This window comes from Populus trichocarpa, chromosome 14 (assembly GCF_000002775.5).
Source record: "Populus trichocarpa isolate Nisqually-1 chromosome 14, P.trichocarpa_v4.1, whole genome shotgun sequence".
Classification (NCBI taxonomy): domain Eukaryota; kingdom Viridiplantae; phylum Streptophyta; class Magnoliopsida; order Malpighiales; family Salicaceae; genus Populus; species Populus trichocarpa.
In genome coordinates, this window is record NC_037298.2 from 8,579,720 (window position 1) to 8,602,002 (window position 22,283).

The following is a 22,283-nucleotide window of genomic DNA, read 5'->3' on the forward strand; positions in this document are numbered from 1 at the left end:
AGAAGAAAAAAGATAAAATAATGCCGGGCAAGCACTTGAATAAAAATAAATATTATTGATCCCGGTTTGGCATCCCAAATGTCTGATGCTAACAGGCTCTGTTACACTCTCTCTAATTCAGTGTTGTGTTTTTCCGCTTGATCTTTCAATTCCTTCCACCACCCTTGAATCAATCTCTCTTGTCTCTTGATCAGCTCATCCTTTACTTTCAACTCTTCTTCCATCATACCAATATCCTGTTAAGATGCAACACACCATTTCATCAGAGTCCCCATGATGCTTTAGGGAAGTGGAGCAAGTGGTGGAAATTTACCTTCCTCAGTGTTTCAGACATGGTTGGTTGATCTTCACGTTGCAGACCAATAAAATACAGTTGAAGCTTTTTGGCAGCCTCCATGAAATCCCTGGCATGTCTCTCCACATCAACTGGAACAATTGAAAAAGAAAACACTTTTCAGCATGTATCATTTAATAGTTTTGTTTTAAAAACATAAACTGGTAATCTAGTACTCTCGGCTTCTAGCTATATGAATGCGTCCAGCACTTCAATTAGTTTACACTAAATTCACGCCACGCTATTCAAATTCATTCCCTTTTGAAACAGTAGCAGACCCGGTGATAGAATGTCATGGAAGGAGTGATGAATAGCCAAACGCGAGGGATGGATAAAGCAAAATCAAGTTATAAGAGGAATGAAGAAAAAATATTTTGCTCCCTAAAAGCCTAAAGTACATGCTACAGTTTCAGGACATGCATCAAAAGTTTAGTTCCGAAAATCTCTACCACTTGTTTTTCTAGCAGTTTCCACCATCACGTTCATGCTTGGCAATTTTAGTTGTGATGGATGAGTAATGAACCAAGAGACATCAATGAAAAGATGAATCTCCAGGCAAACACCTACAGATCTTTGTCTATCTCCTAGAGCTTTAGGGTCTTTTAGTTAGGAGACAGGGGTGTGATTTAGGGGGGTGGATGAGGTCTGGATGGAGATTAAATAAAGAAAGGATTGGAAGGGTCCCTTCTATCTTTGCCTACTTATAATTTTCAATCCTCCCAATATGAGTAGATGCAGATTGGCTTCCATCCTTTCCCTCGTTAGCCAAACAAACTTAATAGACAGGTTAATATCGATCCTTTCTCCTATCCACACTTCCTTCCTGGTAAACATTCCCTTAGTTTTTGTTCATTGGGAGGTGAGGTGGACCTCAGGCTTCATACAAAGGGTTGCTCCCTCCCTAACCCCTCCAAACCCCAAGCGTGAGTGGGATGACGAGAAGCAGCAATACCAGCCTCATTAATAATAAATTGGAAAGGCAGGACTATCATTCTACAGCTATTTTCGTTTTGGATCTATGCTCTCCAAAATACGAAGCCTCAATTCCAATTGTATTGTATTTCAGAAAATTACAAAAAATAAAAATTACATAATAATAAGCAACGGAATTAAAAAAGAGATCGATAGTTGTTACTAACTCTGATGAGAAGGATGGGGAGAGCGGTCAATGGCCTGGAGCTCTCTGGCAGGCAAGCATGGAAGCAAAGCCGCCTCTAAAGCCATCACACACCCAATCATGTCTTCTCTTGCTGCTCCTTGTTGCTGCTGCTGCTGCAGCTGCGATGGAGATTGTAGCTGCTGCTGCTGATCTACGGCTTGTCTATCACCCATTTTCAATTACTCCCCTCCTCCCTACATGAAAGAAATCCCTCAACTCAACATGAAATTACCTCACTGCTTCCAATACTGTTTTTTCGCTCATTGGGCGAGTTTTATTCTGTTAGTTAGACGACTTCCCGTCTAAGTTGCCTTTCAAAATTCGCTCTTTTTTAAAATTCGAAAACGAAACCCCTCACCCGACCACCATCTATCTAGTACTCCTATTTTTATTTTATTATTTAAATGATGTGGTATTCATTATTTAAAAAAAAAAGAGTTAAAAAGACAAGAATATAGATTTTTTTCAAATAAATTCACTACATACAAATCTTAATTTAAATTTTTATTATTCAATATCTTTTTTAATCAAAATCCAATATTACAATTCCTCTAAATAACTTATATATTAAAAATACATACTAAATAAAACTAGAAAAATAATAAAAACTCTCAATCAAATAGAAAAAAAATCTAAATTAATTAAAATATATATATAACAAATCTTTCTAGAATATATTCCTTATATGACTAAAATTTTATCCTAGTAGAAAACACTGTATCTATAATCATTTTGAAAAATATCAGGATTAGATTGAAAAGTATATCTATTAATTTAATATATTAACTAATGAATTATCAATATTGCCACATCATTCAATAAAAGCATTTGGTTATCTTATAACCAGTAGTAATATTGAGCCTGCTACCAACTAGTTCATGGATGTTCCATAGGAGATCGGAGTGGTATAGACACACAGGTAGACTAGCATTTGGCATGCAATCTCAGCAGAATTGGCAATGTCAACGGATGATAACAGGAAACCCAGCACTAGCAGAGCCAACGGCAGCGATGTACGAGAAATATCAGCTCCTCAGAAACAGCAGAGCTATCAACAGAAGAAGCGAGGATAAACCTTGACTTGTATTCTGACAGGTTGAATTTGAAAGATGCCCCTGAATAAGGTAGAAATTGATCGTGTCATGATGATTTCCTGAAACTGGATGCCGTCTGTCCGTCCACAATTCAGATAAATAATTAAGGGAAAGCGCCTAGAGAATCCACTATACTCATCATGCGAAGATATCATTCCAATATTCCTTGGCATATGAATAAGCCCTCAAAAAGCAAAAGCAATCCAAATATGCACGTCCATTGATAGTAGAAAGTTTGAAACAGATGGTGTTACAAGCACACAGAGGTTCCTTGCGTTCCAACAACTAATGGGTACACATCATATATTTTCTCAAAGAGTAAAGGCTACACCAGTGAGAATCTTCAATGAGATTCAACAGGTTTGATAGCAGAACTTTGCATGAACCACATAACGTATTCGAATCTGATCCACGTCAAGAATTATGTACTCATTTCTCGGCCACATACCCTGCATTCATTATTTTTATTAGTTCAAGAGTGAAAAATGGCTAGCATTTCATTGATTTTTGCAAGTTAATATGTCACAACTTGTGTAAAGAAACTGCCGTAGAAGTTCTGTGTATACATACAGATACAAGTTCGTGCCCATTTAGCCTGAAATGATATTATCTGCTCAGTCCAACTATCTTCTGTCCTAGAATGAATGGGGCACTTGGTAAAAGGTGATGTGTAACAAATGCTCCGAACATATGACACGCAACTAAACATTCTCTTGCATTGCTACCCCTTCTAATTGACTTTTGATGAACTTCTTGTGAGTGAACGTTACAAAAGACCATGTGGACATAACAAACCTACTAAGTTTTTGGGGAAATTGGACAGGATTCTAATGCACCCTACCTGGGAATAAGGCAGCTCTACTGGCTTTCCGAGTGGAACAAGAACACCGTCTTCAAGAACCTGAGCCTGTGAAGAGTCCGGGACAGTTCCTCCAGCTACTTTTACACTGCATAATACGATCGTAATGTTTAACTTGCAGAAAAAGAATCAATGGCTATCATTTCTGACATTTCTTTTTATTATTATTGAAGAAGGATAAATTCACATAATCACTGAATTCTCTTAGTTTTGATACATATAGCAATTTAAAAAGGGAAGATTCAATGGAGGGATTCCATTAACAAATCCAATCTTGTATGCGTTGGAAATTGGTTTCAGAAGAACCAAAGCCTTTTCCTGCCATTGTCTAATGGAAAACATGCACGGTGCTAAATCTAACGTCTCCTATTGGATGCCACAGATTCCACTATAAGATCACCTTACTTGATTATGGTCTCCGATAGAAATCAACAAAGAGAAAATGGAGATGAAAGATGAATATAGAAGAACCTTAGCTTTCCCTTTGGCAACTTATCATGGCAGTTAAAAGATCCATAATCAAGCATGTCACCCAGTGCAACCTGGAAGTGTACAGATGAAAAGCTGCTTAAAACCTTTTTTTCTAAAACAAATCACTAAATTTTAGAAGGAGCTGAGTAAAGCCTTTTGCATGCACCAACACATGTAAAATCTTCTGCTTAATAACAATTTACTCTGCTGGATAAAAAACAAACCTCACACAAAACTAGCACAGCATCTGAGTTTATCCAGTTAGCATGGCAATAAGGTGCACTTTTGGAAAACATATCACCAAAATAAAGCCCGTTCCCAAGAGAATGAGTTGATGGTGCTTCTGGAGGAGCAATACGTAAACCTGGGGGATTTATGAAAGAGCTGTCAGATAATTTCTGCAAATTACTTTGTGACGTCTGGAACACCACTGCTAACTATAAATGAAATGATCCTCATTCTGGCATCAAAGCCACTGGAAACTATTTCAAGCAGTTCTAATATACTCCGCACAGTTTCCTTGTGATTATTGAAACTAACTTTCCAACGTTTAAGAAAAGAATATAGAGAAACATGAGGGGTGTAGCTCAACTGGTTAGGCCCTGCATTTGCTCCCTAGAGATTACCAGTTTGAGTCCCACAAACCTCAGGACCACTGAAGACTTACATGGTCGTTAACTTCAGGGCCTATGGAATTAATCGATGGGCGCACAAACTCGCTCGGACACCGACGTCAATAAAAAAAAGAGAGAAAATAATATAGAGGATATCTACATAGAGCAAGTAAAGGTGACCTTCAGACAAAATACCGGTCCAGTTTGTCAGCCGAGAACCATGCCACAAAAGCATTCTGTTTTTTGTTTGAGAGAACTGCATAAAGAGTTTGAAGCAACATTATACTTAAATGGTTTATCAACTATTGTTGAGAAGGAAAGAATGGAACAATGAGTTGTTTCTGAAAGATTAACCATGACCAGAGCTCTGAATTCTCACCTTTTTGAACCGTTCATTTTCACCTTCTCTTGAAGCTCTAAATATTTGAACAATGTCGATTCTATAATGTGTTTCATCACCAGTGTTACGTATGTATTTTTCAATCTGCGGAATGGAAGGAACATTCTGGTTCAATTTAAAATGATGTGTCCTCATTGAAGATTTATTTTTCAGGTCAAATGAAGAATCCTTACAAATTGATATTCACAGAGTTAATTACCATAGAGAATTCCTTGGAAACAACATCAAGTGGTACCAATTCACAACGAAGGCAGTGATATTTCGAATAGAGCGGATCTTTCTTGAAAATTAAGTCAGAACAGAAAATCAGATAACTACTGAAAAGCAGCAAGTAGCACAATTTGACGATGAAAGTGAGTAAACAATCAGAAATCAATACTTGGGTGTAGATATCATCCTTGATCAATGATGTAGCTATTTCAATTTCCCCTAGAGCTTCAACCTGCAGATACAACAAAAACTGCAAACATTAACTCGACGTCTCCGTGAAACTCTGCGTAAGATTTTTCTGCAAGTCTTAGGCATTTCCTGTCCTTATAATCAGGAAACTCATGATGAAATAAATGAAAGTATAATATTGCCTTTCTCTGAGATGAAATGAAGAAATAATAAAAGAAATGGGAAAATTACATCCAATTTTCAAATGGGTAAAAGTCATCAGTATAAAGTAAATGGTCATAAGAATTACCATTTCCAGCTTGCATTTCAGTTTGTAATGGTTGTCAATGGTAAATTCACCTGACAAAGTCAACAGCTCCACATTAATGAATTGCAATGTTTTCTCGTGCCCAATTTAATAATATTTCTATGTTTCGGGGCGTTTTATGATTGTAAAGTCCCACAACAGCAACTCAAAAAACCAAGGGGGAGAGGGAGATTACTCACGCATCTTATTAAAACCAAAGTCATGAGGTATTATTGTGTAGAATTCCCTGGAATGAAGGATGAAATAAAAATCAGAAATATGTAACAAAAAAAGGAGAAAAAAAGTCTGTTCTTGTCCTACAATAATGTTTTCATGTTGATATAGAAATAGCATGCACAAAATCTTAAAATTAGATTAGTAGCAAGTCTTTATAGTTATCTGCATGATAACCAACAAATCCTTACCCACTTAACTCCTCAAGCTTTTCTGTATCAGATTTGCCAATATTCTCACATATTCTCCTCAAGACATCATAGCCCTATATATGTTGACCTTGAATCAGTAGGCATCATAGGCAAAACAAAGAGACTGAACTTATCATGCAGGCAAGAAGTATAACAGGAATGGCTCCTTGATGTTGAGAAATGTGCATGTGAGAAACCGGAGCATGTACCTTTAAGATTGTCGACTTGCTCAGCTTACCAAGGGGTAACTTTTCTGCATTGTACCCTGAAGGTAAACGCAACAGATTACATGATAGAAGTGATGATAACAGGCTAAAGATAAACTCAACGAGGTAAAGTCTTAAACCACAGCCATATGGTAGACTTCTCATTTCCTTAATATTGCAATTAAAATCATCAGACATTCACTTTCTCTCGTTGAGCACAATGACAACATTTCTTTCTTTCTTTCGGACCCTTTACTGGCTAAACACACCCACATAACAAATCCTGTACAATATTCCAATTGCTAAATCGAATGCAGAAAAACCACTAACCTAATTCCATCATCCGCTGCTTCATCATGCGAACATCACAGATAAGAGAGATAAAATTTGCAATTCGAGGATCAAGCCTTGTAACCTGTAGTTGCCTTTCAACAGTAAAAATAGGGTTCTCCTGAACCCCACAACAACTGTGCATAATTAGGAGGAAATCTCGCTGCTGATTAAATTGGGAAGCAGAATACAACAAAATTGCATTGCTGTTGAATTGTAAAACATATTTACAAGGCTAAGCCAAGATTTCATTCGATATTGATTATGAGAGAAAATAAAAGGTTCTAATTTCTCTAGACTAACTCACCTCTGACGACTCTTTGTTCATGTCATGGTCTGTTTCCAACCAAGTATAGCACTTTGGGTGGCATATGAAATCTTTCCGGTTGGGCCAACGGTTCTTTGTCTTGGCAAAAAATTTTGCTTCGAACTCCTGAATAGCACTGCCTCTTGATGTGTAAGGGCCTTGCAACTTGTCTTGACCTTTAATTCCTACTCTACCCCATCTAGTGTATACCATGAATTTGCTAGAGTCATTAGATTCTGCAATTGTTTTACAATTTAAACCATTAAAAGACTAAATCAATGAAACAGAACCATTATTAAATTCGTGTAACTCAGTCAAACAAGCACCTAAAAACTAATCAAATTAAAAAAAAATCTAACGAATAATAATTGCAACTGTTATAATTTACAAAAATCTACTGAACTTGAAGAGAGCAAGGACTGACCAAGAGCCTGAATCAGATAGAACTTGTTGTTATTATTCCCAACATTTGTTTGATTCAACGTGGCATCATAGATACTATCCCCCTGCATGGAAAAGGATGAAGTTTTAAAAGGCTTATGCTTGTAAATCAACAGCAAGTTTCAGACATTTAATTAGACGTTGCATATGAAAGTAGAATGTTCTTTACATGCTCTAGAACATGGTACTGTGTCTTTAAATGATCAGGCAGATACTGATCCAGCTCGGCAGTGACCTTGTTGAAACTCGCAGTAACTTTCTCGTCCTTGTTGCTTGTTTCTTTTTCTTCGTCTTCTTCTTTGCCTGCCAAGTGCCAGCAAGACCAAACAGATTAATCCACTACATCTTATAATAAAATTTTCTTGAGTATAATTGGTCAGAAATTGCAAAAACCTTCAGGTGTACCGTTCTTTGACTCTTTCTCTGACTCTGCACAGAGCCTGTCTAGTAGTTCTTTCTTTGACCCACTTGAAGAAAGGCCTCGGAGGATTGCTTGTTCGCGTAGTTGGCGAGTTCCCATGTCGTGAAGATCTTCAATGGCCTTGATTTTCTCAGACACGATATCAGGACCGTCAAGTACTTGTGCTTCCCTTTGCCTCTTGTTGCCAAGTGATGAAGCATCATGACCGGTTGAGACTTTTAACGGCCTCTTGAGACTGTTTGCCATTAGAAAAGCTTGAGATGGAGCGAGCGAGCTTTCGTGACTTTTAGAAGTGCAGCCGAGCAGTATTGAAAGTGGAGGGCATGGCCATGTTAAAAACAGGCACTGGCACTGTTTACTTTTTGAGTTCTTCGACGGCTTCTCAAAAAAGCAAGACGCGGCCATTTGCTAGTAGTATAATAAAATATGGAAGATAACACGTACCAATACATAACCCACTCATTTATTGCCACGTCAATGATAATTTGTTGAAATGACGAGGAATGATTTTATTAATTAAGGCTGCGTTTGATTAACAAAAGGTAGTATTTGAAAAAAAAAAATTTAATTTTTATTTGTTATTAAAAAAAGTTGGTTAATGAAAAATAATTTTTGGTTAATGGAAAACATTTTTTTATTAAAAAAAGTTTGGCTTGATTTTTAGAAAAGTATTTTTCTTTTATTTTAAACATAAAATATTTTCTAGAAGTTATGAAAAATTTAAAAATATCATATTATTTGATGATTATGTCAAATTTGATCCTCAAACTTTTAATTGCTGTATATTTTGTTTGAATCTTTTTTTTTTCAAATTCATCCCTTAAAATTTAATTTAATATAATTTAATTTTTATATTAATTTTGGTTCTTATTTTTATGATTGTTATTTACTTTTCTCTTATCATTTTTTAAATTAAAATTTTTTATTTATCAAATTTGATCCTTATTATTTTAATTGTTATTTATTTTATTTAAAATAATTTATGAAATTATAATTATTATTATTTTAATTTCATCATCTTTTAATTTTTTTATCTGTTAGATTTAATCTCTATTATTTTAATTATTATTTATTTTATTTAAAATAATTTATCAAATTAGATTGTTTTCAATTCCATTTCCATTCAACTTTTTAATTTCTAAGATTTGTTCCTTATTATTTTAAAAAAATATTAATAAACTATTTTCTATAACATAACCAAACACTGAAAGTATTTTTCAACTTATTTTTCATAACACTATTAAATATTAAAAAATAATTTATTTTCTTGAAATTTACTTTTTAAAAAACTAATTTTCAAAAAAAAAACTAGGGCCTAGTACAGTGATCTCTCTTGTCCTGAAGAGTTTCGCGCAAGATTTAAATGCAGGTCGCCTAACATGACTGTCGCTTGAACGAGTTCTTTTTTCCTCGAAAAGACACCGTTTGGTATCATGTTTGAAATTGTCTTTCTTTGATTTTTTTTATTTTTTAATATATTATTATTTAAAATCACCTAATCACTTCTTCTTTTTTTTCGTTTGAACAAGTCACAGCATCTCTTGGTTTTGCACATCTATAGTGACCCCGTATTGCTTTTCCTTAGGTATTTTTCAAGTAATTTATATATTAATTGAGTTTTTTTTCAAGTAATTTAAAAAAACGCATGTCTTTCGTGCATTTAAAAATAATAAGTTTTTTTACATATTAGTCTTAAAATTTAAACTTAAGAAATTAAGCAAAATTCCTTAACAATCATACTACTCCATTACCATCAATTCCCTGTACTGTACTGAATGTGTGTTTCTTTGGTCCAAAAAGAAATGATATACTTTTATTGTTTTTTAAAGTTTTTTTATGAAAAATATATTAAAATAATATTTTTATTTTTTAAAATTAATATTTTTAATGTTAGTATATTAAAATATATAAAAAGTTTTTTTATAAAATATGATTTGAAACACAATTCTAACAGGCTAACAGCGCATTATGGCATGTGCATTTTTCTAGTTGATAATTACCTATAAATTGGTACAGCTACACATTAAAGTGCATTTCATCCATTCCAATTGCATGTATGTCAGTATGTGTGTGTTTTCTTTTAAAAATAAAATAAAAGTAGTGATCATTTTTATTTTATTTTTGATTAATGTAGGTATTTGGGTTAGTTTGCGCGTACCTCGACTAATCCCACGGGCCCTAAAGTTAATGACCATGTAAGCTTCCAGTGACCATTATATTAGCAACCATTGGGCTTGAACTTAAGACCATGGAGGGAACAAACCTCTTAATCCCAGTTTTTTATCACTAAAACACCTATTGATTATTTTTATTTTTATTTTTATTTTTACATGTAGTGATTGTTTATAAATTTGAGAACTAGTTTTTTCCCAGTGTGACGTTGTAACACCGTGATGGAAACTTAATTTTATTGAAATTCGTAATAATTGAAACAAATATTTATATTCTAGTCAAAAATTATTTTTTTCTATTCATGTATTGTTTTTTAACTGAATATGTCTTTTTTTTTTAGTAGCAAGGTTTTTTAAATAAAAAATTATCCTACTTTAAAAAAAAAAAAATCACGCCCTGGTATTTTTCCATGGTTGTATGGAAAAATAAAAGAACAGTTGACTTAAAAATTATATAAGAAATTAATAATAAAAAATACAAAATAAATATTTTATTTTCACTGAACATTTTTTTCTAAAACATTATGCATGGTAGATTTATATATATATATATTTATTCATAAAACAATTGCTACAGTTACCATAAAAAACCATATTTTTATTGGAAAGTTTTGGTATACCTAGATAATTTTGTAAATATCGTCTTAATAATTTTGTTTGGATAAATAAAAAAATTAATTAAAAAAAGAAAATAAAAAGTGTTTTTTTTAAATTAATTATGATTATTTTTTTTAATTTTTTTAACTATAACCTAAAAATTATTTTTATAATATTAATCTGAATATTTCCAGACATTTCACATACTTGAGAGCAAGAAAAGAAAAATAAACATCAGCATGTAAAAAATATCAACATAACTTGAGATGATGTAGTAGGAAAAAAAAGAAGAAGACTGCAGCACTCCTCAAACAGTGTCGTCGCCATTATTTTGTGTCTTTGTGTTACCGTGTCCAAAAGCAACAGCATGCAAAGAAAGGCAAATCATAACATATAAAATAATGTCCGCATAAGTTATGAAATAACAAAAACAAAGTCAATGACTGCAATTAAAAAAAGAAAACTGCGCTGTTATATTTTTTGAAATATTTTTTTATTAAAAAATATATTAAAATAATATTTTTTATTTTAATTTTTAATATTAGATTGTTTGAGAATTGATTTTTATGATTTTTTAAATTTATTTTATATAAGTTTATCTTGGTATGAAGATCTGGTTCGTGGGTTTGACAGGTTAACTCGATTTATCTGTTTTGATTTTTTTTTAATTTCACTCTTCAATAAATTAATCTTTTAATATTTTTTTTTCAAATTCACTTTCAATATTAGATTTTTAAAAATTGAATTTCATAACTTTTTTCAGTTTGCTTTTCATGTAGATGGCCTGATTTCATGGATTTGTTTTCCTAACATTAAACATTGAATATGCTAGAAATGGATTTTCATCATTTCATCATTTATTTTTTATTAGGTTACTTCGATCTTCTAACTTAAATTACAAATTTGACAAATTAACTTTAATTATCATGGATAGTTGTTTTGTTTTTTTATTAATTTAATATGTATTCAAGTCTATTAAATAATATATTTATCTTATTTTATTTATTAAGGGTAGAATAATATTTTTAATTTAACCTATATATAAGCTTTTTGTATTTAAATTAAAGTAAGAATTTTAATACAAATCAATTCAGGAGAATTCTAGCCTCCTTCTCTTTCATGTTCGTATTTATTTTTTTGTTAATTGAATTATTTTAATAGAATCGATTATGAATCGATATTTATAATTTATTTTGATTCTTTTTTTATATGATTAATACAGTCTTATTATCCGAATTATAAATTTAATAAATTAATTCAAATTGATTTAATATATTTTTAAAAAATATCACTCAATATTTTACAGTGTCAATATTTTAAAAATATATGATGAAATATTCATCGTATCTGATTCGTGCTTATAAATTTTTTACTATAAAATATGCTAGCAACATTTAATTTATTTATTTTTACATTAAAAAAATTTATCCTATTGGCAGCATAATACGGGTGAATGATATAATTTATCTTTCTGAATTCGTAGCCTGGTCTAGAATAAAGCATCCCTTGTAGTGAGTCAGAGGACCTTTGGACGTTATATCGTCTCCTGGTGCTCTTCATTTAAATTCCCCCGTTCGTATTGGCGTGCTCGAAAAGCTTGGCGGAAAGCAATGGAACTTCACGGGATGAGTGTTTTTTAATCGAAAGGTGCTGTTTTTTAATCGTTGCAGTTTAAAATATTTTTTATTTTAAAATAAATTAAAATAGTTTTTATTATTATTTTTTTAAAATATATTTTTAACATTAACGTATCAAAATAAAAGTCTTTTATTTTTATATTTTAATATATTTTCTAACAAAATAATTCTCTTGAAAATATTACTACCGCCCTCTCAATCTTTCATCAGTTGGAAACAGATAATTTGTAAAGCCAATACCGTGCCCGAAAAGCTTCTTAAATAAATCAATAAGAAAAAAAAAAACCTCTTTAAAACCCCACTCTTTCGAAAACGACGACGTCATTTGGTCACCTAATGCTCTCCACGTCTCGATTTAAATTCACCTTTTGTTCTAAAGTTCAAAAGACACGAAATTCCTCCCCCCTCTTGAAATGGCAAATAAGCTCAAAGTAGACGAGCTTCGAGCCGAACTCGCTAAACGTGGACTCGATACCACCGGAACCAAGCCTTCCCTGGTTTTACCCCGTTCCCCTTCTCCTCAAGTTCATACATTTTGTCAAACACAAAGAAATAGTAGACTTGATTTATTTTTTGCAGGTGCGGAGACTGGAATCGGCACTCGAGCAAGAAAACAAGCAGTCAGAAGTGGACTCGGTCGATGGTGGAGGTAGTAGTAACAACAAAAGAGAAAGGGAGTCTGAAGATGGAGGAGGAGATTCTAATAACGGGACAGAGAAAATCAAGGCTATTGAAAAGTTTCGGGACATGAATGTTAAGCAATTACGCGAACAGGCCAGTCTCCTTGGAGTTTCCACTGCCGGAACCAAGAGACAATTAATTGACAGGCTCTGCAACGCTGAACCAGACAATCACCATTCACTTCAACGTTCTATTCGAAACTTCACTTTTATTTATTTATTTTGTACTCGGTTTTATTAGGAGTTATTAGACATTGTTTATGTTTGTGGGTTTAAATTTCTTATCAATTTCTGTTTCTGAAATTGGGAATTTGTTTTTTTTTTTAAATGATTGTGGTGCCAGCAAAAGAAGAAGAGCAGGAACAGGGTGAAAAGGAAAAGGATAAAATTGTAACTGCTACGAAAAAGGGCGCGGCGGTGCTAGATCAGTTTCTTTCTGATCAGATAAAGTCAGAGTATCATGTTTTGCAAATAGTGAGTCTTGTAGCAGTTTTTATTAGGATCACTTAATAGCAATTGTGAGGATTAGTATCATCGGTTGAAATGGTTTTCTTAGTGTCTTGCTGGCAACGAATTGAGCTTCTCTCTCTGTTTTTTTTTTCTCCCATCTTTTTGGGCGATGATGCAGGGTGATGATGTCTATGATGCCATGCTGAATCAGACAAATGTTGGGGACAACAATAACAAGTTCTATGTGATTCAACTTCTTGGCAAGCTTTCACTTCCGCCCATGTGGTTATTTAAATTGCCATACCTTCGTTTTCGAGGAACTTTATATTTGCTATAGCTGAAAATTCTCTCAAATTAGCTCTCGTGTTCAACTTAAGTGAATTAACTCCGAAGGATCTCCTTTTTCGCTGTTTTTTTTTTTTTTTCCGGCATATGTGATGGAAAATAGCAGTGGAAAATTCTTGTTTAAATCTTAAGTTGCATGGCTTTAGTGCTCCACTAGCAGAAAGTGATACATGACAATAACCATTATTAATTTCAGATGCTTTGCGCTGGTTTTGCTAATATCCTGCTCCTTTTTCCCCTTTTCTTTTAAATGAAAATCTGTTTGCAGAATCTGATGGTGGTGGTAGATATATGGTCTATAACAGATGGGGTAGGGTTGGGGTGAATGGTCAAGTTAAGCTATTTGGTCCCTACACTTCACGAGATCCTGCTGTTTCTGAGTTTGAACGGAAGTTCTACGCCAAGACAAAGAACGATTGGTCCAAGCGAAAGGAGTTCATATGTTACCCAAAGTGCTATGCTTTGTTGGAAATGGACTACAGTGAGCAGGAAAAGGAGCCAGTTGTGAGTTGCATCCATACTCTATATCCACCTCTTTTCAGCTAGTGCAAGTGTAATATATTTTGGTGATTACAGCATTAAAACAACCATCTTTCTCTTGAGGAAGAAGGGTGTCAATAGAGAAGAGTAAGAAAATGTGAAACAGGAAAACAAGACAAACCTTGTTAGCGGAAAGGCAATAATTCTGAATCTTGTTTGCTATAGTAACCAATCTTGGTTTCTTGAGTTCTTTGATGGAGAGGGATGTCAAATTTAACGAGGAATTTAAGTGGGTGAGACATGGGTGCTCCAGATTTCACCCTAATAATGAACTTTGCATGCCATGTAGTCCACTGCTCTTGAGATACAATTGTTCTGTTTTCAGGTTAAAGAAAAGCTTGACTCTGCTATAGCAATTCAACCTCGGGAGACACAACTTGAGTCACGTATTGCCAAATTTATCTCTCTTATATGTAATGTTAGTATGATGAAGCAGCAAATGATGGAAATAGGTTGGTTATTCGATCTTTCAATAAAATCCAAAAGTAAAGCAGATGCTCAATTTGTTTCTTTAAATTTTTAGACGTGTTTTGAGATGGAAATGTTTTCAAACATTGGTAGTACTTCATTGGTGGTTCTTTCATTCTGAATTATTTACTCCAGTTCTATATGCCTTTTTTGTCTTTTTAGTTTATCACAACATCTCCTGAAAGTCACTATCGTATGTTATTTGTCTTATCTTTCAGGATACAATGCAAATAAATTGCCACTTGGTAAATTAAGCAAGTCAACTATATTAAAGGTGAGTGTTTGATCCATGGATGGAAATAATCTTTACTATGTGCTTGATTTCATGACATTTTAACATAATCTGCTAGTTAGTGCTCGTGATTCATGAATTATAAGATACAACTGCAATCAAGGTTGTCAAAATCGCGATTCAACTCGTAAAATCGTACGTTTTTACGAGTTGATATAGGCTTTACGTGCTAAATTGCTTGTAAAACTCGAAAATAGGTAAAATCTGGTAAAATCGGGTGAAATCGCATAAAATCGCGATTTCACCATGATTTAACGATTTTACGCGGAAAATGCTTTTTTCCACACCAGGGTAAAAGTTTCATGCTTTCCTACTTTCCTTGCGTGGCAGGCTTGAATAAAGCCACGTAAAGGATAATTTTGAATGGAAAAGTACATAATTTCTGGAAAAGCCAGGTTTGTTGTCCTTTGTATTAGTTTCCTTTTTACCTTGAATGAACTTTCTGCGCTCTTTCTTCTTGACTTGGTAACGGTGGTTCTTTCTTCTCACATGGATTGCTACTTTCCACGTTGAGTTTTTTGTTTTTAGTTGAAAAATAGGTTATTTTTCCTTCTTTTTTTTTTTAAATTATTTTTGTTTTTTTTTAATATTAATATGGTTGGAAAGTTAAATTTGTAATTTTTTTTCTATTAAGCTAGCGTGATTTGCTAGTTTGTCAAATAACTCAGGTTATTCTTGTTTATAAATTTAGTGGGGTGTTTTTTTTTAATTAAACTTGACTTTTTTTATAGTTTATTTTTTCTTATAAAATTAAAAATAATAATTTTACAGAAAAACCATGCTATTAAACTTTATAAAGTAACAAAAATTAAAAGGTGTAGGATAACTATTATTCACCCATAAATTTTTATTTGAAACATAAATTTTTTTTAATGTATTTTAAAATTCCTTACGATCCGTTTTTACGATCCGAGTTTGGTTTGCATGTTCCGTGCCGTGTTAAAATCGTGATTTTGACAACCTTGACTGCAATGATTAACTATGTAGAAGACATGCTTTAAGTTACTATTACACAGAGTGATATCACAGTTCACGAGAACTATAAATACTTTTTGTTGATGAATCAACATAAAACTAATTTCAGACTGTCCTGCTTTAGATGTTAGAGCAGCATGGGATGCAAATTTTTCTTATGACGTTAAGCCTTTTTTCCGCCCTTTTCAGAGCTCTTATTTCTACTAATATGAGCATCGAAGATAATGTAGATGCAGTTTCCAGCAATAACATTTCTTGTTTGGGAGTTCAAGAGTACTAGATAAGATGAATAACTATAACTCATAGTTAGTTGACTTCAATTTGGTTTTTTTTGGGTCCTGCCTAGCTATTGTATATCAGAATCTGTCTGATGAACCAAGGATGGAGTCAATGCAGATACTGGCTACTGTGTTTTTTAGTTTTTCAATTGTAAGATGCACAACATGGTATCTTTTCTCTGTTTTGTTTTTTTAAATGTTCCATGGAATATCTAACCAATTAGTTTTCTTTGAATTTATTTAGGGTTATGATGTTTTGAAGAGGATTTCTGATGTAATTGGAACAGCAGATATGTTAAAACTTGAACAACTAAGCGGGTAAGTACAAGCACATGGGTTGCATCATTCACTGTGTGTGTGTGTGTGTTTATTTATTTATTTTTACGTTAAGATGCTGGACTCTGGCTTGGAAGAAGTTTGGGAAACTTAGATCTTTGATGGACGTAATTTATTGCAGAGAATTTTACACTGTCATTCCTCATGATTTTGGATTTAAAAAAATGCGTGAGTCTCTCTCTTTCTGGAATGTTCATTAAACCATAGACTAATAAGTATTATGGATGTGGTGACTGGTGTTCTTTATCTTCTTTTCTGAAAAGCTCTAAGTAGTACGATATTTTGATTATGGCAGGAGAGTTTGTTATTGATACTCCTCAGAAGTTAAAATGCAAGCTGGAAATGGTAATTCCTTTTTTTCTTTTCATTTTTTACTCAAGCATCCGTTGTTGCTTTTAGGTTAGTTAGGTTTGTTAGTATGCCTGCAGTCGGCTGATAAGTCATTATAATTGCTGTCTTCCTTGTTATTACTCCTAAAGGATTTGTGGTGATATTGATACCATCTATCACGCTAATAGATATATTATCTTGACTAAAGCCTATCGATGAGGTTCTGTATGGAAATTGATTTTATTTCTTTAAATTATAAAACGCACTCCTCAGCTCCCTGTTCATAATTGCAGGTTGAAGCCCTAGGCGAGATTCAAGTTGCAACAAAGTTGTTGGAGGATGAACCTGGAATGCAGGTATCTCTTAGGTCTTCTTCATTAATGCTCTCAGTTCCTGGAAATGCTTTGTGTTTTGCAAAATTTTCTGAATTTCAATTTGAATGTAATAATAATCTTAGTTATATATGAAAATAGAAAGCGATCCAAACTTGTTCCCTTTTTCAGTTTATAATAACAGTCAATAGATGCAGATAGAAAATGATCCCACTTTGTTCTAGCCACTGAGTTACTGTGGTTTATTATGATTCCCAGGATTGATGTGCTGCTGGATTTTGTTCATGTGCCCATGTTTTTTCTGATACTTTTTTTTCAAAAAAAAATAAAAAAACAAATGCTACCTCCATTTATGAATTGCATCAAATCATTTTAATTAGTCATAGTTTTCTTTCTGATGCTGCACGTGGTATATTAATGAGGTGCCCACTTTCTTCTTCTCTCCTCCGTTTCATATTCGCTACCATGCTCTCAAGTATTCTTATGCAAAGTTTCTACAATTTTTTGTAGGAAGATCCCCTGTATTCTCATTACAACCGGCTACGTTGTGAATTGACTCCAGTTGAAGTTGATTCTGAGGACTTTGCAATGGTATTCTCGTTAGCAGAATTTTAGAATTTAAGCAACTTAAGCTCTTATATTTTTTTATTTAGCTGTTTCTTCTTTTCTCTCTCTCTCTTTTTTAAAGGAAACTGAGTTTTTATTTTGGGGGAATGGTGGGTGGTGGAGGAGGAGATGAATGAGGTGCAGTGGTGACATTTGGAGTTGTTTTCAACCCCCATTTTGATTACTCTATCTAAAAATTCTGCCCTAAAATTGCAATAGAAGTATTAAATTGTGCTTTCTTTGTTTAATTCCTTAACATTTTGCTTGATAACTGACACTTCCTATCTGTGGCAAGATTGCCATGTATTTGCAGAATACGCATGCAAAAACACATTCACAGTATACTGTTGATATTGCTCAAATATTCAAGGTCTCAAGAGAGGATGAAAATGAAAGCTTCAGAAAGGTAATGATGCATTTTTTATCCAGACAAGTCATTATCATCATCAAATAATCTGGTCTTTTTGGACAAGGAAAAACTACTCGTTACGAAAGTAATGTCTTTGGAGGGAGAATATACAAACATTTCTCTTCAGCAATTTTCTTGAAATAGCTATTTTGAAAAATTGAATTTGTGTTGATGTGGTTGTAAGCTTAAGATTTCATGATCTTTAAAGAGACACAATTGTGCATGAAGTGCAGTCATTCTGGATATCTAACAATTAGAAAATGCTCATAGTTGTGTTACTTTCACTCCTGAAAGCAACTTTTAAGCTGTTGTAAACTAATACCTTTAAACTCTTGTGAGCAGTTCTCTAACACAAAAAATAGAATGCTTTTATGGCATGGCTCGCGCCTCACAAACTGGACTGGCATTCTATCCCAAGGTCATCCTTTCATGCTTTTGTTTTTCTGAATATCTGCATGTATATGCTGTGCAATTGCATCTACTGTAATTGTGTCCATGCGTGGGTGTTTATGAATTTCCTGTCAATAACTGCAAAGTGCAACTTCTGCCATGAAAACCACCAGGCTTGCGTATTGCTCCCCCTGAAGCACCAGTAACTGGTTACATGTTTGGAAAGGGAGTTTACTTTGCTGACATGTTCTCCAAAAGTGCAAATTATTGCTATGCAAATCATGCTGCTCCAGCTGGTGTGCTGCTTCTGTGTGAGGTATGGTTATTCTAGAAAACCACCTTAGAAAGTATCATATTAAAAAAAAAATGTTGCTAGATCAGATCAGACGTATACAGATGTTGCAAAACAGACTGTTCTTGCTCAACAAGATGTAGACGCTTCCTTAATTGTCGCCTCACCAATTGTTTTCATGGAAAAATTGGTGTTGTCTTTCTGGAACCTGAAGACTGGGTTCATTATTCGAAATTATGTTCCACATATTTCCATGACTATTGCGACCAAGTATTTCAACTATGTCAGTGCATAATATGTTTCTGATGGAGAACAAGAAGAGGGAAAGGAAACTGGATAAAAGATAATGAATGTAGGATCCACTAGGCTTCTTGAATCCATATAGGTTGCATATTGAATCCATAAGAAACTAGCATTCATGAAATTAAAAGCATAGAGAAACCTGAAACAACACGGTTTTCATTCATTAAAAAAGCCTCCAGATACATAGAATACGGGTGCTAATATCCACTCATCAGAACCCCCTAAAGTCCTAGAACATTTAAGGAAACATATCCTAAAACTTTCTAGGAAATATAAACTCTACTAGAAATAAACCTCAATTAGTCCATTTCTTAATAATTGTAAACGTGGCACTTGATGAGTTTCTGAATAATATAGTAAGCATGGTCTTAACACCTAAAACAATAGCACAATTGCAAGGCTAGTAAAATTTTTAAAGAAAACTTCTATGATCCCTATTCCGACTGCAATTATTTCTTTTGAATAATTGAATGCTCTCATAAAACTGTTGGACCATGTATTTTTAGGTTGCTCTTGGAGACATGGCTGAACTATTATATGCAAACTATGATGCTGATAAGTTGCCATCGGGGAAGCTAAGGTGTGTCTTGTTTTTGTGCTGTATTTGAAAGTTTTCTTCATGCTTATCTGGTTGCGCCATGTATGTATAATTATATTGAAGTGATGAAATGAAATCCCATGATGAATCTGTTGTGACATCTGCATGATCGATGAGACTCATATCTTGACCCTTGCATAGAATCTACATGCCTTAAACATTCAAATTTCTACCAGATACTAGCTCATGCTTTTTACACTTCAAGATGAAATGTTCTGCCAGCATAAATTTGAAGTCGCAGGTTGTATGTGAAGAGACATTGCCGTTTATAATCAGTATCATTCTCGTCCTTTTTACAGCAGAGTTCTATCGCAATCTATTAGAACGTGGTTGATAAGGGTTTTTTTTTCTTCCCTGATGCAAAGTAAATGTAGTCTCAATCTAATTATTGCAGCACGAAAGGAGTTGGTAGAACTGCTCCAGATCTTTCAGATGCCAGGGCACTGGAGGATGGTGTTGTTGTTCCCCTTGGGAAGCCCAAAGAGCAGCGAGGCTCAAAGGTAGTACAAACTATGATTGTGTGCATTCAAAGCACTCGCCGACTCAGACATATTAACTCACATGACCGTTAAACATCTATTATTGTAACTCCTGTTTTTTCCCGGCGCAAAATTTTCATAATTTATTGTTGATATGTAATTTGAATACTTTTTGCAGGGTGCTTTGCTGTACAATGAGTACATAGTCTACAACGTGGGTCAGATTAGGATGCGATATGTAGTTCAAGTGAATTTTAATTACAAGCATTAATAGCGTCAGTTTGATCTTGTGTTTTTGTTCTCAGATTTGTTCGGCTATGTATCATCCTTTACAGGTCTTCTAGTTGCAAATTGTCTTTAAATAGATGCCCTTAAAGAACTCTCTCTCTCCCCCCTCCCTCCCTTTAAATTCGAGTGTATGGGCGACTGTGCGAGTGTCAAGAAGCTGGTAGCTGGTTAGTGGGAATGAACAGAATGATAGGGCTCAACAGATGGGTTTAAGGGGAAGGGTTTCAAATTGGATATAAATGTTAGCTGGATTTGGATTGCCCTGTCTTAAAAAGAAAAGAAGGTTAGTGAGAAAAGTTTGTTTTCATTCATCGGATGTCTTCTCTCTCCATTTCTATTACAACAACGGTTAGAGATTTTTTATAGAGTATGTTTAGAAGTGATTGTTTAAATGTATTAAAATAATATTTTTTTTATTTTTAAAAAATTATTTTTGAGATCAGTATATCAAAACGATCTAAAACATATAAAAAAATAAAAAATTTTAAATTTTTAAAAGATATAATTTAACTCGTGTTTCCAAACATAAAACTGAGACAAAACAAGGGAAAGCTATCTTTAAGTATTGTTGTTGCCTTAGCCTAATGCATGAGACATTCTAACTAGAACAGCATTTCGTACTTGTATCAATTTTGCAATTGTTATATTTGTTATTTGTAATTTTTATTAAGTTATCCATTTCGGATTGAATATTTCACCACATGTATAAATAATAATAATATTTATATTCTTGTTTTAACCAATTTAGTGTTTTTTTTTTTTGTTAAACTAGGAATTTAATGTTGTTTTGCTATATTCCGCATGTATTAATAATCATAGCTCTGTGTATAAGTTAAGTTATGAAATTATCCGTGTTTTTTTTAGTTATTTTATATTAATAATATATTCAATAATAATTTTACCCAAACTTTTTTAATTATTTTTTTATTTGACAATAATTTTAATAACAATTTTAACTAAATATGTTTTCAATCCAATAAGCAGTTTTTTTTTAATATATCACAGCCATAAAAGCTATCCCAATTTAATTTTAGAAGAGTTACTGTAACCAAACGGTTGACCTCATATCAGCTAGAAACAAACGGGGCTTGGCCTATGCTGGAGGCAATTTTGACCATAAATTTCATCTCAGATGGTTTTTTTCCCACGCGTTTTGCATATGCAAAGGTAAGAAAAGGCAGGGCTATAATCGTAGCTTACATTATCATATTTTAGAGGAGAAGTGTGTTCCATTACTTTTTTTATTATTATTATTATTAATATGAGTCTTTGAGTCAACTTGCGTGCATCTTAACTAATTTTATGGGCCCTGAAGTTAATGATCATATAAATCTCTAATAACCTTGAAGTTTATGAAACTATGGGTGTGTTTGGCTTGGAGGTATAGTGGCTTTTTGTTAAAGGTACAATACCTTTTAAGTACAAACCACACCTCTAAAAGCTATAAAAACATGTTTTTTACTCAAAAAAGCACAAGCCACCTTCCATTCAAACACCCTCTATAACTGATAATTTTTAAAAAAACAAATTTAACTAGTTGATGTATATGCCTTCGAGTGTTTCATTACTTGCTTTCAAACGCAGTTATGTGTTTGCGCGGTGCAGGAAAAAAAATAATACAGGTCAATGAAAGAGAAGTTGTATGGAGGGTGCTTTTGACACCTAGTCCTGATTTCAGTCAAGTAGCCATGTCTGCTGCCCTGCCAATTATATGTATAAAAGTCTCAGCAAATCTGTATGG

General features: G+C 33.4%; 3 protein-coding genes across 6 annotated transcripts; 1 reads left to right on the forward strand and 2 right to left on the reverse strand.

The window, feature by feature from the left end:
- Positions 1-13: 13 nt before the first annotated feature.
- Positions 14-1,768, reverse strand: LOC7491295 (mediator of RNA polymerase II transcription subunit 28). The gene is made up of 3 exons (XM_002320965.4): positions 1,474-1,768; positions 314-426; positions 14-236 (listed from the first exon to the last, which is right to left on the reverse strand). The coding sequence occupies exons 1-3, from the start codon at positions 1,664-1,666 to the stop codon at positions 102-104; spliced, it is 441 nt and encodes a 146-aa protein (XP_002321001.3). The 5' UTR covers positions 1,667-1,768; the 3' UTR covers positions 14-101.
- Positions 1,769-2,787: 1,019 nt separating this feature from the next.
- On the reverse strand, positions 2,788-8,146 carry LOC7455989 (poly [ADP-ribose] polymerase 2). Of its 4 annotated transcripts, none has more exons than XM_052446776.1 (17): positions 7,719-8,146; positions 7,495-7,628; positions 7,309-7,390; positions 6,885-7,120; positions 6,578-6,698; positions 6,251-6,306; positions 6,042-6,115; positions 5,817-5,863; positions 5,620-5,669; positions 5,311-5,373; positions 5,131-5,211; positions 4,911-5,015; positions 4,727-4,787; positions 4,142-4,281; positions 3,918-3,988; positions 3,429-3,534; positions 2,788-3,036 (listed from the first exon to the last, which is right to left on the reverse strand). In XM_052446776.1, exons 1-17 carry the CDS (start codon positions 7,990-7,992, stop codon positions 2,941-2,943), a joined length of 1,797 nt encoding a protein of 598 aa, XP_052302736.1. In that variant the 5' UTR covers positions 7,993-8,146; the 3' UTR covers positions 2,788-2,940. The 4 variants fall into 4 exon arrangements, with proteins under 4 accessions (XP_052302736.1, XP_052302735.1, XP_052302734.1 ...); XM_052446775.1 differs by having other exon boundaries at positions 4,712-4,787; XM_052446774.1 differs by having other exon boundaries at positions 4,712-4,787; positions 5,131-5,373; positions 7,731-8,146.
- Positions 8,147-12,489: 4,343 nt separating this feature from the next.
- On the forward strand, positions 12,490-20,853 carry LOC18105286 (poly [ADP-ribose] polymerase 2). Its single transcript, XM_006375391.3, has 18 exons — positions 12,490-12,648; positions 12,731-13,019; positions 13,175-13,305; positions 13,460-13,541; positions 13,895-14,130; positions 14,492-14,618; positions 14,853-14,908; positions 16,424-16,497; positions 16,637-16,683; positions 16,811-16,860; positions 17,139-17,201; positions 17,688-17,768; positions 18,079-18,189; positions 18,535-18,610; positions 18,756-18,898; positions 19,684-19,757; positions 20,170-20,275; positions 20,433-20,853. The coding sequence occupies exons 1-18, from the start codon at positions 12,565-12,567 to the stop codon at positions 20,523-20,525; spliced, it is 1,923 nt and encodes a 640-aa protein (XP_006375453.3). The 5' UTR covers positions 12,490-12,564; the 3' UTR covers positions 20,526-20,853.
- The last annotated feature ends 1,430 nt before the right edge of the window (positions 20,854-22,283 follow it).